This window comes from Cucurbita pepo, unplaced genomic scaffold, assembly GCF_002806865.2.
Source record: "Cucurbita pepo subsp. pepo cultivar mu-cu-16 unplaced genomic scaffold, ASM280686v2 Cp4.1_scaffold000173, whole genome shotgun sequence".
Classification (NCBI taxonomy): Eukaryota; Viridiplantae; Streptophyta; class Magnoliopsida; order Cucurbitales; family Cucurbitaceae; genus Cucurbita; species Cucurbita pepo.
The window spans coordinates 142,936-158,556 of NW_019646448.1; the positions used below are offsets into that span (position 1 = coordinate 142,936).

At 38.1% G+C, this 15,621-nt stretch overlaps 1 protein-coding gene across 1 annotated transcript; it reads left to right on the forward strand.

Annotated features, from left to right (window-relative positions):
• Positions 1-514: 514 nt before the first annotated feature.
• Positions 515-2,257, forward strand: LOC111784208. Its single transcript, XM_023664990.1, has 3 exons — positions 515-614; positions 705-818; positions 1,034-2,257. The coding sequence occupies exons 1-3, from the start codon at positions 515-517 to the stop codon at positions 2,188-2,190; spliced, it is 1,371 nt and encodes a 456-aa protein (XP_023520758.1). The 3' UTR covers positions 2,191-2,257.
• The last annotated feature ends 13,364 nt before the right edge of the window (positions 2,258-15,621 follow it).

Consider the following 15,621-nt stretch of genomic DNA (forward strand, 5'->3'; position numbering starts at 1 on the left):
TTAATTATTTCTATAATTATTAAAATTTAGGTTAAATGTAACGACCCACATCCCAGATTTGGATTGAAGCTATATGGTTCGATGAGTGAGACTATGTCTAGAGACCAATCCCATCTCTTCTAGCATGATTGTTCTAACTCACTTGCATTAAAAATTCATTGAAGGTCACATAACATATAATTGCTCTACCAGAACACGCTTAATCTTAAATTTATTAGGATTGAGCCACCGAAAATAAAAGTATATCTTGTTGGCATAGATAGTAACTTTTAATGTTTGTAAGTCAATTTTAGCTATTTTATCTTTAAAATCGATTTTATTAAGATGTCTCAATTAACTTTAATAAAGGAGGGTACTTTATTTGACTAAAATAATAAATGATAGTTAATTATTCAACCAAACGACAATTAATAGGACAAGGCAGAGGCTTCCAAGGATTAGACTACCCAACGACAATTAATAGAATTGGGAGTAAGGGTGATTCCATTATTGGGTATTGGTGAAGCGAAGAATAATGGGGAGAAATGTGGAAGCATATTCTACTTGCTTCCTTCTCATTGCTTTGCTTTTTTCAGCACTTCTTGCCTCCTATCATCTCCTTCCATTTCACTCCTGTGTGTGTTCATAATAAGTTAATGTCCTAGCTTTTTTCAACTCTTTTCAATAATGTCTTGGATTCAATTTCTTTGTTCCCCCATATGCAGGGCGATGGCATTCCATGGCGAATTGGAGCCACGGGTTCAGCCGCACGACAACTGTTGTTCAGACGGTAGATGATACAAAGCCGCTTGAATTTGCCTTGGCAAGGCTAGTGAGAGGTACAAAGTATTTCTCTGTCAATAATATTTAATACTAAATTATAGTTACCATATATATCATATTTAATATTTTATTATAGACAAGACAGTATCTTTTTATTTATTACTTTTTTCATATCGAGAACTTGGGTTATTGCAAATATTCTCAGTCTTCCTGTTCTTGAAAGTTTTAATTTAGAATCAACACTTACTTCCTTTAATCTTGTTCGTGATAGGAAAGGATCGTACCCAACTCAAAAAAAGTGGATTTTCGTGCCATTCAGATTTCCATTCCAAAGTTTGTTTGACACAAAACCCAGTTCGGATGAACAACACTGCCCTTCAAATCTACATCTCAACCAATCAAACTCAACAAAATTTCACTCAAATGTCAATTCATCCATACGCAAGACAAGAGGATAAGATGACACTACGAGATGTCACTCCAATTCAAATAATCCAACAAAACAAAACCCTTTTACCTGTTTGTCAATTCCTCCACAACCATCCTGTCCTCATCTTCTCCACCGGCGGCTTCACCGGAAACCTTTTCCACGAGTTCGATGAGACCATTATTCCTCTGTTCATCACTTCCTACCACTTTCGAACTCGCCTTCAATTTCTCATTACCGATTACAAACCTTGGTGGGTCCGAAAGTACAACCGAATTCTCTCGCGGTTGTCCCGTTTCGATGTTATAAATCCAGAGAAAGACGGAAGTGTCCACTGCTTCACTGGAGCTGTCATAGGATTGAAATTTCACGACATTTTATCGTTGAATTACACCGACATTCCAGGAGGTTATTCCATGTCGGACTTTCGGAGTTTCCTAAGGCAAACATACAATTTACAAGTGAAGAACGTGACGGAATTGGGAGGTGGAAAGCCGGTGGTAATGCTGATATCTCGTCAAAAGTCGAGGACATTTCTGAACGAATGGGAAATGATTGACATGATGAAGGAACTTGGGTTCGAAGTAATCACGACAACGCCGCAAAGAATGTCGAATTTGGACAAGTTTTCGAGGGTTGTAAACTCGTGTAGCGTGATGGTTGGAGCACATGGGGCTGGACTGACGAACGAGCTGTTTTTGGCGGCGGGTGCGGTGGTGGTGCAGGTGGTGCCGTTGGGGCTGGACTGGGCTTCCACGTTTTTGTTTGGTCACCCAGCGGGTGACATGGAGCTTAAGTATTTGGAGTACAAGATGGAGGCGGAGGAGAGTTCCTTATGGGATACGTATGGGGAAAATCACCCTGTTATTAGAGATCCTGAGTCGATCTTTGCCAAGGGTTACTTTGCGAGTAGAGCGATCTATGTAGATGAGCAGAATTTGAAGATAAATTTGACCAGGTTTCGGGACACTATGATTCGAGTGAAGAATCTTGTCGGATAAAAAAAAAAAAAAACATCTTCTTTTTCTTGTTGAGTAACCTATGTCGGTGGAGAACTTTTCAACAAGTATTTGGACACGGTTCTTTTGTGCTTTTGATCATTGGGGTGTGAATAAGAGAACAATGGATTTTAATTTAGAGAAGGTTGGAGATTAGCTGAGCTAAGGTAACATTTTTAGGGTTTGAAAACATTGAAATTTCTTTCATACTTTCGAATCATTCTTGTTCATTCAAATGAGAAATACAACTTTGATAAAGGAATTGAAAACTATCGAAAAAAAAGAATGATTGGTCCACTCTAGTTTAGTTGGACGGGTTGATACAATCGAATGGAGCTAGCTGTTAGACGAACACGACTCTCCACAATGGTATGGTATTCTCCACTTTGAGCATAACCTCTCCTGACTTTGCTTTGGGCTTCCCTAAAAGGTTTCATAACAATGAAGATAGTATTCTCTGATTACAAACCCAAAATCATTCCCTAAATTAACCCACGTGGGACTTTCATCATCCAACACTAGCTTGAATTGTTCTAGCCTATAAAACCTCTTTCTAATCTAACGTGGGACTTTCTAATCTTCGACCGTGGTAAGTAGCTACTTGAATTTTTCATTCTAACTCTACCACATAATTATTGTAACACCCAAAAATATATATTTTTTTTATGAATAAATGAAGCAAATTTAGTTTCCATATGATTGAGAAGAAGTGATGATAGAAGTAGCAACAACTTACAATAAGAAAAGGAGTTTTTAAATTTAAATAAAAAATAAAAAAACTGGATTTTTTCTTTGAAAACTAGCTCTAAAGATGGAGATTTGGAAAAATATCTATGAAAATCTTACCGATTCTTTCTACTAACGGATTCGAGCAAAAACGAAATATTGTTCTTTTTACGAGTTCAAGTGTAAACTCAATTATTTCTAATGGCTACAGATGAAACCAATACAAATATTAAAATTTTGAAACATGCAATCATAACTAAAAAAAATTTACCATTTAAGTAGTGGCAACAAAATTCTCAAAATATAATAAAAATATCTCTTAACACTAAAATAGAAACAAAAATAAGAAATTTGGAGAGAGCAACGCATGTATCTTAGAAGGTGGAGAAGTGGATGTGCTTAAACGGTAAGAGAATGGCAAAACATTGCTTAATTTATTTTTCTTATTTTAATTTAAAATAATAATAATATCAATGAACGTCATAGATGGCAACTAGGAGGACGACGACGACCGGAAAAATGGGCATAATTTTTTTTTTAATTTTTTTTATTTTGTTTTTTAAAATAATAATAATATTAATATTAATGAAACATCATAAGTTTAAATCATTTATTTATTTATTTTAAATTTTCAAATAAAATATTATAGATATATATATATATTTCTTTATTTTGAAAACAATAAAACAACAAAACTATAACTCTTCCAAAACTTATTTTCACTATAAATTTTTCGTTTTAATCTTAATTTCAGTGATTCAAAAAGCGTACGAATCATCGTTCCGAACTTTATACTATGGACACTTCAAAACATTAATATTATTAGTAATTAAAAGCATGTTTGTTATTATCAAAACATTAATTAACTAATTAATTTGAGATTAAGGGCTAACAAGCCACATAATCTTGATCCACATTCTAGTTCTCATCCTTGGTTCTTGTTCAATCGAACATTGGGGCTCCATAGGGAGAGGGTACTTATTGTACTTATTATACACAAAACATTAATGAACTAATTAATTTGAGATTAAGTACAGTTAATCGAATAAGTCGGTAATGATAGGTAGAGGGTACTTATTTCTGACCATAATCTTGTTCCAGGCGCGGTTGTCTATACATAAGTGGAGACTACCGTCCTTGTTTTGAAACAACATTGGGGCTCCATAGGGAGCTTTTGCAGGTCCTTCTTGCTATTCCAAGGATCGGTAGGGCTGCAGAATTGACGACTTTCATCTTTCTTAAGTCTCGTTGCCAATTTATTTTTAGCTTGTTTGTCTCAGTATCGGTCATAAAGTTATGGGTGGCTCCTGAATCGGCCATTGTACTCTTGGCCAATTTGTGATTGACCCATGCTTCTATATACCTAATATCTTTTTTGATCGGCTCTTTTTACTCCCCTACTTTCGATTGTAGGGCGGATAGGAACTTTAGGGCTCCCATACGAGGATTTTATATGTTTTCTAATGGCGGTTTTACGGTCTCCTCACCTTCTGACTTCGCCTCTGAGTCTATGTCTAAAGCTGCTTGGAACGCTTAGTGATGCCTTCTTTGGATACGCGTATACTCTGGTTCCCTGTACATAGGAAGCATGATAGAGGTGGTCGATTGAAGTGGTTCTAATTGTGGAGCCCTCGACCTAAGACTCTAGTCCCTTATTGGGGTTGTCTTTATTCTCCCCCTCAAGCTCTCAGTCTACCCGCTCTCCAATTCTGGGTGGATTGGATACATGGTTGCGAGTGCCTCCACTAAAAAAGGTTTGGCTTCGCTTTGCGTCTTGGGACTGTTCATTGCTCAGATCAAACACTCGTTCAACCGTAGTGTAGGCCATGGAAAGGTCTCCTATGTTCTGTTCATATAGTTTGGACCTTGCCCATGACTTCAGTCCTTCTATGAATTGGAAGACCTTGTCTATCTCGGACATATATTTGTTGCAAAAGATTTAGTTACTATTGTTATGTTTTAGTTTCTGAATATCAGATCACTGATAAGATCTTATGCCGATATCAGATCACTAATATGATCTTATGCCGCAATCTTTGTTTTGACATGATATTATGCTTTCTATTCGGATTTTATTTTTATCTTTTGTTAAGCTATAAATATAGTCATTTTTCACATAATAAAGCATTGAATTTCCTTCCTTCTGCAAACTTATCTTCATTAAATTTATCCTTTTGGTATCAGATCCTTGTATCTTTCAGCTGCAATTAAAGATGACTACTGAAGGCAGTTTTGTTCAACCAGCAATGCCAAAATTTATTGGTCACTACAATCATTGGAGCATGTTAATGGAGAACTTTTTTCGCTCTAAAGAATATTGACAAGTAGTTGAGTATGAGATTTCTACTGTAGTAGATGATGTTGATTACTTAGATGAACAAAAGAAGGTAGCAGATCAGAAATTGAAAGACTTAAGAGCTAAGAACCACCTTTTCTAGGCAATCGATCGCTCAATTCTAGAGACTATTTTGGATAAAGAAACTTCGAAAGAAATTTGGGATTCAATGAAGAAAAAATTCCAATAAAATACAAAGGTGAAATGGGCACAACTACAGGCTCTGCGCAAGAACTTTGAGACCCTTCATATGAAGGAAGGTGAGAATGTTTCTAATTTCTTTTCTCATATTCTCACCATTTCTAATAAAATGTGTTTCCATGGTGAAAAGATGAGTGATGTTAGCATTATTTAGAAAATCCCGCACTCCATGACTGCAAAGTTTGATTATGTGGCTTGCTCCATTGAAGAATCCAATGATTTGGACATCAAACCATTGATGAATTGCAGAGTAGTCTACTGGTTCATGAACAACGTATGCAAAGACATACTGTGGAAGAGCAGGCATTGAAGATCACTCTTGATAGCAGTACAACGAGAACAAATCGTGGAGGTGGCACATTTCGAGGTAGAGGACGAGGATGTGGGAGACCAGGTTTTAACAAAACTCTTGTTGAGTGTTTTTATTCTCATGACCTTGGTCATTTTCAGTATGAATGTCCCAAGAAGAACAAGGGAAAGAATCACAAGCTCATTTTGCTGAAACTTCTGAACCGCTGCTTCTCATGGCATATGTTGAAGAGATGGTAGAACAAAAGGAGGACTCAATAAGTTGTTTGTCTGAAATTGAAGCTCCAGAAGCTGTAACAACAAAAGAATTGCTTCTTATGGAACATGTTGAAAAAGCAACAGATGAAATCGCATGGTTCTTAGATTCAGGCTGTAGCAACTACATGTGTGGATATAAAGAAGTCTTTCAGAATTAGATGAAGGCTTTCACAATTTTTGTAAAGCTAGGTGACAACTCCAGCATTGGTGTGATAGGAAAAGGATGCATTCAGCTCCAAGTTAATAACGTCTCCCAGGTTATCACAGAGGTATTTTATGTTCTTGAATTGAAAAATAACCTCTTGAGCATTGGTCAACCGTAGGAAAAAGGCTTGGCTATCATATTTCGTGATAACAGGTGTAAGGTCACGTACCGGTATGGTCACCTAAGTTTTGGAGGCCTCAAAACTCGACAATAGAAGCAGATGGTTCATGGCTTGCCAGAATTGGTATGTTCTAATTTATTATGCGAAGACTGTCTGTTGGGAAAGCAAAATAGAAGACCCTTTCTACGAGAAAGTATGTGGAGAGCATCAAGAAAAGGTATATTCTAACTTTTATCGATGATTTCAGTAGAAAATTATGGGTATTTTTCTTAACAGAAAAATCAGAAGCCTTCAGAATGTTCCAACTTTTCAAAACAAAGGTGGAGAAAGAAACTGGGACAAATATTTTAGGTTTGAGAATTGATAGAGGTGGAATACATTGACAACTCACTGCAGCCTACACGCCATAACAAAACGGAGTGGCAGAAAGAAAAAATCGAACAATCATGAATATGGTGCGAAGTTTGCTCACCAGTAGACAAGTTCCTAAAACTTTTTGGCCAGTGGCTGTCAATTGGGCAGCGCATATTCTCAACAGAAGCCCTATGCTTACAGTTCGAAACAAAACCCCGGAGGAGGCATGGAGTGGCATCAAACCACTGTTTCTCATTTTCGAGTATTCGGGTGTGTATCCTATGTTCATGTTCCATATAGAAAACAAACCAAATTGGATAACAAGAGCATAAAGTGTGTTCTTCTGGGAATCAGTGAAGAGTCTAAAGCCTATCGCTTGTATGATCTATTGTCTCGAAAGGTGCTCATCAGCCGTGATGTTATTTTCAATGAAGAGGAGAGCTGGCCGTGGGATGACAATTATACTGAAGCAATTCAAGCATCTCTTGACTGGAGTGATTTAGACGAAGATAGCCACCATGATGACAAAAATGAAGCCACAAACAACCCAGCGGGTGACATTCATGAAGAAAATTCAGAGCAACACACATTAGAAGAACACATAATTGTTGATTCGGTTATTGATCCCTCTAATGATCTTTTTGCTGTTCTTATTTCTAAACCAGTACACAAACGCGCTAGACACCCTCCATCTTGGATGCGTGACTATGAGAGTGGAGAGAAATTCTCTGATGATGATGATCAAGTTAATTTGCTCTATTTGTTGATCAAGATCCTTTAACATATGTGCATGCAGCAAAAAGTGCCAACTAGCGATGTCCCCTGGATTCTAAGATTGAAGCAATATGAAAAAATGATACTTGGGATCTCACTGATCCTCCTCATGGTGAAAAAACAATTAGGGTAAAATGGGTGTACACTACTAAAGCTGAATTCATTGCTGCTATAACTTGTGCTTGCAAGCATATGGTTGAAAAGGATGTTGGAAAAACTCGATCATATCCTAGTTGGAGCTACAGTGGTGTACTGTGATAATAGTTCCACTATTAAGCTGATAAAAAATCTAGTCTTGCACGGTCGAAGTAAACACATTGATGTTCATTTCCACTTCCTCGTGATTTAAGTAAAGATGGAACTATGATGTTACAACATTGTCATACTAAAGAGCAAGTAGCGGATATCATGACAAAACCTTTGACTCGAGTTGTGTTTAAAAAGCTACGCACGTTGTTTGGTGTCTGTCAAGATCTTGAAGTTTGATCTAAAGACTGTGTCATGGGTATAAGGGAGGGAATATTGCAAAAGATTTAGTTGCTATTTTTATGTTTTAGTTCCTAAATATCAAATCACTAATATGATCTTATGCCAGATCACTGATATGATCTATGACGCGATCTTTGTTTTGGCATGATATTCTGCTTTTTGTTAGAATTTTATTTTTATCTTCTGCTAAGCATTGTATTGGTTATAAATATAGTCATTTTCACCTAATAAAGCATTGAATTTCCTTCCTTTTTCAAACTTATCTTCATTAAATTTATCAATATCGAATGTCTAACATGAGTATTGAGAACTATTTGACATACTCTCATATACTCCATGCGTGTTTAAGATCTCACAGCTTTCTTATGGCCAAGATCTCGATATTTTGTGGGAAAAATTGGGATTGAAGTTCTTGTTTTAGTCTTTCCTAAGTGTCTATTGTGCATCAACCCTCTTGGATATCTATGTACTTCGACTGCCACCACAATTTCGCATCTTCAGCTAGATGCATGGTGGCTAAGGTGACCTTTGCTTCTTTTGTCTCAGTGTCCACTGCCGTAAAGACTCAAGGTCAAAGATGAAATTCTCTAAGGCCTTGGAGTCTCAAACCCTAGAGAAGGGATTGGTTTCGAAACCTTAACCTTGTTGGGTCGAGTTGTTCTCCCTATAGGGGTTTGATTTTCTACTGCCCTTATGGCAAGGTTCACTCTAGNTACTTCGACTGCCACCACAATTTCGCATCTTCAGCTAGATGCATGGTGGCTAAGGTGACCTTTGCTTCTTTTGTCTCAGTGTCCACTGCCGTAAAGACTCAAGGTCAAAGATGAAATTCTCTAAGGCCTTGGAGTCTCAAACCCTAGAGAAGGGATTGGTTTCGAAACCTTAACCTTGTTGGGTCGAGTTGTTCTCCCTATAGGGGTTTGATTTTCTACTGCCCTTATGGCAAGGTTCACTCTAGCGCTTATATCTTCCATTTCTGTCTTGACCACATCGAGGGTTGCCTTCACATCTTCAGATAGCTTAGTAACCATATGAAAAAGTACCTTTTGGGAGCTGTCTAAGCCATCGACTTGCTCCTCAATCAGGCAGCAGAGCTTGTTGAGTTGTCTCCCCGCTCGAAAACACCAGTCTTTGTGGTTTTTTCTTCTAGGTTCTGTTGAACATAACTCTTTGTGGGAAACACTTGCTCTTTTTATTAACACCAACCAATAAAAAATTACAAGAAACTTTGTAGAATACTACTGCACTCTATGCTTTGTATTTCTTGAGATGAAAACATTGGTAGGGTGGGTGGAGGGATATTTATAGCAATGCGTTTATTAAAAAAAATATCTAACTATTTATTCTTAAAATACCTAAATCATTTAGGTATCTCTCATTTTCCTAAAATATTTAGGTATCTTTGTTCCTAAAATACCTAAATTATTTTCCTAAAATGCATAGACAAATTGGTTTGATCTTATTGGGCTAGTGATGATATTTTAACACTTTTCCTCAACACTCTCCTCATTCGCTGCACCATGTTTGTTAAAATAAAACTCACTAATTTGTGAAGTAATCTCACACACACTAACGATAAGATGCTCCGATACCATTTTGTGAAAATACTACTCGCGTACTTGTGAAGGAGATGTCGAGAGAGGAGAGACAAGGAGACAAAGAACATTGATTTTATAAAAAAAAAAAGCCTTTTCTATTGGTCTGTATTTCTTTTCTCTCTTTTCTCTGTCTTTCCACCGAAAGGATTAGGTATTATACCTTTTCTATCACTAGTAATAGGGTGAGAGAAATACTTATAAACCCTACCATCATTCCCTAAAAAACTGTAGACCTTTTCTTTCACTGGGATTTTCAAATTTGGTTTTTTCAAATTTATTCTCCTAACATAACAAATTAACTACATTTGTCATTTTAATTTTATTTCAACAAATCTCCTCCCATAAACTTAAATGCTCCTACCATCTGTCATGCCAATCATCTTCTTGTATTTTTCGAAAAGTACTTTCGGTAGCGATTTTGTAAAGATGTCCGCAACTTGATCCTGACTTGCCACATGCACCAATTCCACGCTTCCTTCCTTCACATGATCTCGGATAAAATGAAATCGAACGTGAATGTGTTTGCTTCTTTCATGGTTCACTGGGTTCTTGGCCAACTCAATTGCTAATCCACATACTCGGCTTCACACGTCGAGAGTGTCACGATCGGTTGTTCCTTTGAAAGCCAAGTAAATATTGTGTTGTCCATGAAGAATACATAACCCGATGTACTTTTTCGATCGTCTATGTCTCCGCACCAATCACTGTCAGAGTAACCAACTAATTTGTAATCTTTTGTTTTTGAGTAGAATAACCCAAGTGACACCGTTCCTTGGATGTACCGTAGAACTCGCTTCAACGCCTTGCAATGTGAATAAATCGGCTCCTCCATGAACTGACTTATAATGCCGACACTTAATGAAAGATCTGGCTTTGTGCATGTAAGATAGCGAAGGCTTCCTACCAGGCTCTGGTATCTATTTGCATTTACTCGTTCTCCTTCATCGTACTTTGAGAGTTTTGCCCCTGGTTCCATTGGTGTTGATACCGGGTTGCAATTTTCCATCTTGTACTTCTTCAAAATCTCCTTTGCATATTTCTCCTGTGATATAAAAATACTTGTCTCTCCTTGTTTAACCTCCAAACCAAGGAAAACTTCAACAAGCGCAAGTTTTTTATCTCAAATTCTCGTGTCATTGTGCTTTTGAACTTTTCTTTTTTAGAAGGGTCTTATGTCTTCATTCCATTTGAAAAATGATATTTTGTTTGGTAATTGTAAACTCATTATTTTTGTTTGTTCATTCCACCTAATTTGTAAAAAAAANACGACAAGTATCACATTGCCTCCACTCTTCTTTGTGTAAAGTGCATGCTCGTGGGTACATTGCTTGTACCCGTTGTCCTTGAAGTATGTATCGATACGAGTATTCCATGCTCGTGGTGCTTGCTTCAACCCGTAAAGCGTCTTCTCCACCTTCACTTGCGAAGCGCTACACTCCTGCTTACGAAAGACTACTTTCCAAGCTAATTACTGAAGAAAGACTNTCCATTCTTTGAGTGAGTCGGGTCATAGCATCGGTTGGCTTTTTCGTGTATCGGGGTGGTTGTTCGAGGTAGACTTCTTCTTCAAGTACACCATTCAAGAATGCCAANGGATCTACAGGGATTTTATGCTTCTCATCCATTCTTTGAGTGAGTCGGGTCATAGCATCGGTTGGCTTTTTCGTGTATCGGGGTGGTTGTTCGAGGTAGACTTCTTCTTCAAGTACACCATTCAAGAATGCCAACTTGACATCCATTTGAAAAATCGGCCATTTGAATTGAGCCGCTTGAGAAATGAGCAATCAGATTGTCTCCATTCTTGCGACGGGAGCAAACACTTCGTCATAGTCGATTCCCGCCTTTTGCTTGTATTCCTTAGTAACATGTCGCGCCTTGTACCACTCAATCTTGCCTTGGGCATTCATCTTTTTCTTGAATACCCACTCCACACCTATGTGTTGACTTCCTTCCAGTAATTCTGTCAGCTCCTATGTATTGTTGCGATGAATTGCTTTAATCTCCTCATCCATGGCAGTTTGCCACTTCTCGTCTCGCACTGCCTCTTCAAAACTGATATTTTCAGCATCTGCCAGAAGACATACAAGGTGTACCTCATTTGTTGAGTCATACAAGTCTCGCAAACTTCGCATTTTGGGTTGTCGTGGTTCATCTTCATCATCGAATTTTTTTGAGTCTGTTGGTGCACTTGTTGGTGCAACAACTGATGATTCTCCAACTTCGATATTGACTTCCGTCGAATTGTTCCAGTCCCATTCGCTTGCTTCATTTACTCGCACATCGCAACTCACTATCACCATCTTGCTTATCGAGTCAAGTAGCTTGTATCCTTTTGTCTTCTCATCATATCCAATAAAAATATACCTTTTTCTTTTGTCTTTGAGCTTCGTTCTTTGTTGATCTGGTCTTCTCATCATATCCAATAAAAATATACCTTTTGCTTTTGTCTTTGAGCTTCGTTCTTTGTTGATCTGGTATGTGAGCATAAGCCACACTACCAAACACTTTGAGATGAGAGATTGTAGGCTTTTGTCCGCTCCAAGCCTCTTGTGGTGTTTGATCATCTAACTTCGCATGTGGACATCGATTTTGTACGTAGATGGCACATTGCACGACTTCTGCTCAAAATTCCTTTGGCATCCTTTTGCTCTTGAGCATTGATCGAACCATGTCGAGAATGGTCTGGTTCTTTCTATCGGCCACACAATTTTGTTGAGGGGTGTACGGTGCAGTTAGAAATCGCCTTATGTCTTGTTGAAAATAAACTTAAATGAGAGAGAAAAAAAATAAACTTAGAAGAGAGAGAGAAAAAAAAGAAGGAAACAAGCAGTTATTAATTTTGGTTTTTAAATTCAGTCGAAAACTATATGTATTTTAGGAAAGGAGTGACATATGGTGAGAAAACGTGGGATATTTATGGCCATTTTCAGCGTTATGAAAACTTATAAATAGGCTTTACCTTTCATTCTAATATCAGAGCATAGAGCAGAGAGCAAGAGAGAGCAGCAAGACACCAAAAGAAGAAAAACAGCAAACTTGTTTGAGTTAAAGTATAATGTGTAATAGAAAAAGGCTTTTGAGAATTCTTTGTCTCCTTGTCTCTCCCTCTTGACACCCCCTTACAGTTTCGTGAGAGTTATCTAAACGAGTTAGTTTCAGAGCGAGCATCTATTTTTTTACAAGTTGGTATCGGAGCGGCTTTTAATTTCTACAAGTTGGTATCAGAGCAAATTAATTTTCTACATGTCTTACTCCTGGCAATACTCTATGAAAGCTGTCGAAGTATACTTGCCACTTCTATCAGATCGTACAACTTTGATGTGTCTACCAGTTGCCTTCTCCACCATCACTTTGAACCTTTTGAACACCTTGAAGGCCTCAGATTTTTCTTCCAGAAAGTAAGCCCAAGTTTTTCGCGAGTAATCATGGATAAAGGAAATAAAATACCTCTTTCCGCTGAAAGACTCAGGGGTAATTGGTCCACATATATCTGTATGGATCAACTCGAGAGGTTGTTTAGCCCAAAATTCAGCCTTCTTTTGAATTGAGGTTCTCGCATGCTTGCTGAGCACACATTTTTCACAAAATTTTCCTTCAAAGTCCATGTTGGGTAGCCCATGCACCATATTCTTCTTCGCTAACTCATTTAGGCCGCCATGATGTAGGTGACCAAAGCGGAGATGCCACAGTGATGTCTTGTCTTCTACGTCGACTAGCAAATACTTTTCTCGTATGCTTCTTAAGTTCAGTTTGTACATCCGATTTCTTCTTATCTCGACTCGAGCAACCAAACGCCCTTGCTTATCCTTCAGGTGTAGCAGGCGGTCCTTTAAGAATATCGAGTAACCTTTCTCTATGAGTTGCCCCATACTCAATATGTTGCTCTTGAGGTCTGGTACGTAATAAACATCTTGGATTGACCCCATTACACCATCTTTTTGCAAGAAATGTATCGTACCTCTGCCTTTGACCTCCACCTTTGACGTATCTCCAAATGACACATGACCATCTTCAATTTTTTGCATCTCTTTGAATAGGTACTTGTGATCGCACATATGGTTGCTTGCCCCTAAGTCGAGGTACCACAGAGTGTCGTTGTTGATGTTGTCTTCTTGAGCCATCAAGAGAAGACCTTCATTTGTTACGTCTTCCAAGGCTAGGCTGGTTGCTCCTTCCACTCTTTTTTTGACTCGGCAATCTTTGCAACATGCCCCACTCTGCCACAATTGTAACATTTGTCGGAGTTACAATTATTCGCATAGTGACCATATTTTTGACATTTATAGCACTGAATGTTTGATCGGCCGCCTCTTCCTCGACTGCGTCCTCTTCCACGCCAATTTTCTTGGCTTGATTGTCTCTTCTCCTTATAATGTCCTTCATTTCTGCTGCCTTGACCACCTCAACCATTTTTGCGACTTCCAAGACCACAACCTCTGTTGGAAATAAACTTAAATGAGAGAAAAAAGAAAGAAAGAAAGAAAGAAGTAGTTATTAATTTTGGGTTTTAAAATTTAGTTAAAAGCCAATACGTATCTTAGGAAAGTAGTGGTTTATGGGTGAGAAAACGTGGGAGAGTTATGGCCATTTTTAGCCTTAGGAAAACTTATAAATAGGTTTTACTCCTCATTGTAATAGCAGAGCAAAAAGGAGCAAAAAGAGCGAGAGTTAAAGTACAGTGTAATAGAAAAAAACTTTTGAGAATTCTGTCTCCTTGTCTCTCCCCTCTTGACACCTCCTTCACAGCCTTGTGAGAGTTATCTAAACGAGTTGGTTTCAGAGCGAGCGTCTATTTTCTATAAGTTGGTATCTGAGCGTATTCTAATTTCAACAAATTAGTATCAGAGCGAGCTTTTAATTCAACAAATTGGTATCAGAGTCGATGGTGAACATGATGGGACAAATGTCGCTACCATGACTGACGAAGATGAACTATGAGAATTGGACCATCCAAATGAAAGCTCTTCTCAGTTCGCAAGACGCATGGGAGGTGGTCGAAGAAGGTTTCGAAGAATTGAAGAATACCACGGGTTATACGGCAGCGCAAAAACAAGGCGCTAAAGGAATTACAATCAAAGGATAAGGCAACATTATACATGCTGTTCCGGGCTGTTGACGAGTCGGGCTTTGAGAAGATTGCAAGGGCAACAACTTCAGAAGAAGCGTGAGACACTCTAAAAAATGGTGTTCAAAGGAACCGACCGAGTCAAGCAGGTGCGTCTCCAGACTCTGTGTGGCGAGTTGGAGAGCATGAAGATGAAGGAGTCAGAAAATGTATCTGACTACATTACACGTGTATAGACTGTGGAGTATAAGGATCGGGCTGACTTGATGACTCTAAAATGACGGGTAAATTTTTCAACAAAATAAAACAACCCAAACTTAAAACATATCAAACATTATATCAAAACAAAGTTTATACAAAGTATTTTAAAACACAAATTAAAGGACGACACAAAAAGGGTTGAGGACAATGGGTGAGGATTGTCTATGGAACCTGCTCCAGAGTCCGCTCCCGACCTTGACCAACTCCTTATTTCCTGAAAAAAAAATTGAGAATAAGGAATGAGTACAAAGACTCAGTAAGCAGCCTACTTGTAGGCTCTTAATCGTGTCCTTGATATGCTAGGGTACCACACTTTTTCCTTTCATGTTCTTGTTTTTGTTCTTGTTCTTGTTCTTGTTGTAAGTTCTTGTTATGTTTCTTAATTCGTTCTCCAAGACACTCCCCTTAGGACTTATGGTACTAGACATAAACTTGTCATCCTGTGCCCGAGGCTTCATGCGTTCCAAGTGACACAGTCTTAATACCTACGCTCAAGGCTTCATACGTTCCAAGCAGCGTAGTTTAAGTCATAAACATGTAAGTTGTTATATACATTCGTGATCATATGAACCCATCGTAATAACTAGCATGAGTTATTCTAGAAGGTCATAAGTTCATAATGGGCTCCTTAGAGGGTTCTAGAAGGATCTTGAATCTTGACATGTTTTCTTTAGGCGTTTCCTTAAGTTCCATCTTGGCTTATGTTCCAAACTTGCTCCAACCAACTTGAAATCTTGA

What these genes read in the sequence shown, in the direction of transcription:
- LOC111784208 (XM_023664990.1), top strand. Translation starts at nt 515, where the DNA reads ATGGGGAGAAATGTGGAAGCATATTCTACTTGCTTCCTTCTCATTGCT. An exon ending in TCTCCTTCCATTTCACTCCT is followed by an intron (nt 615 to 704) that starts GTGTGTGTTCAT and finishes CCCCATATGCAG; the next exon opens with GGCGATGGCATTCCATGGCG. An exon ending in CTTGGCAAGGCTAGTGAGAG is followed by an intron (nt 819 to 1,033) that starts GTACAAAGTATT and finishes TGTTCGTGATAG; the next exon opens with GAAAGGATCGTACCCAACTC.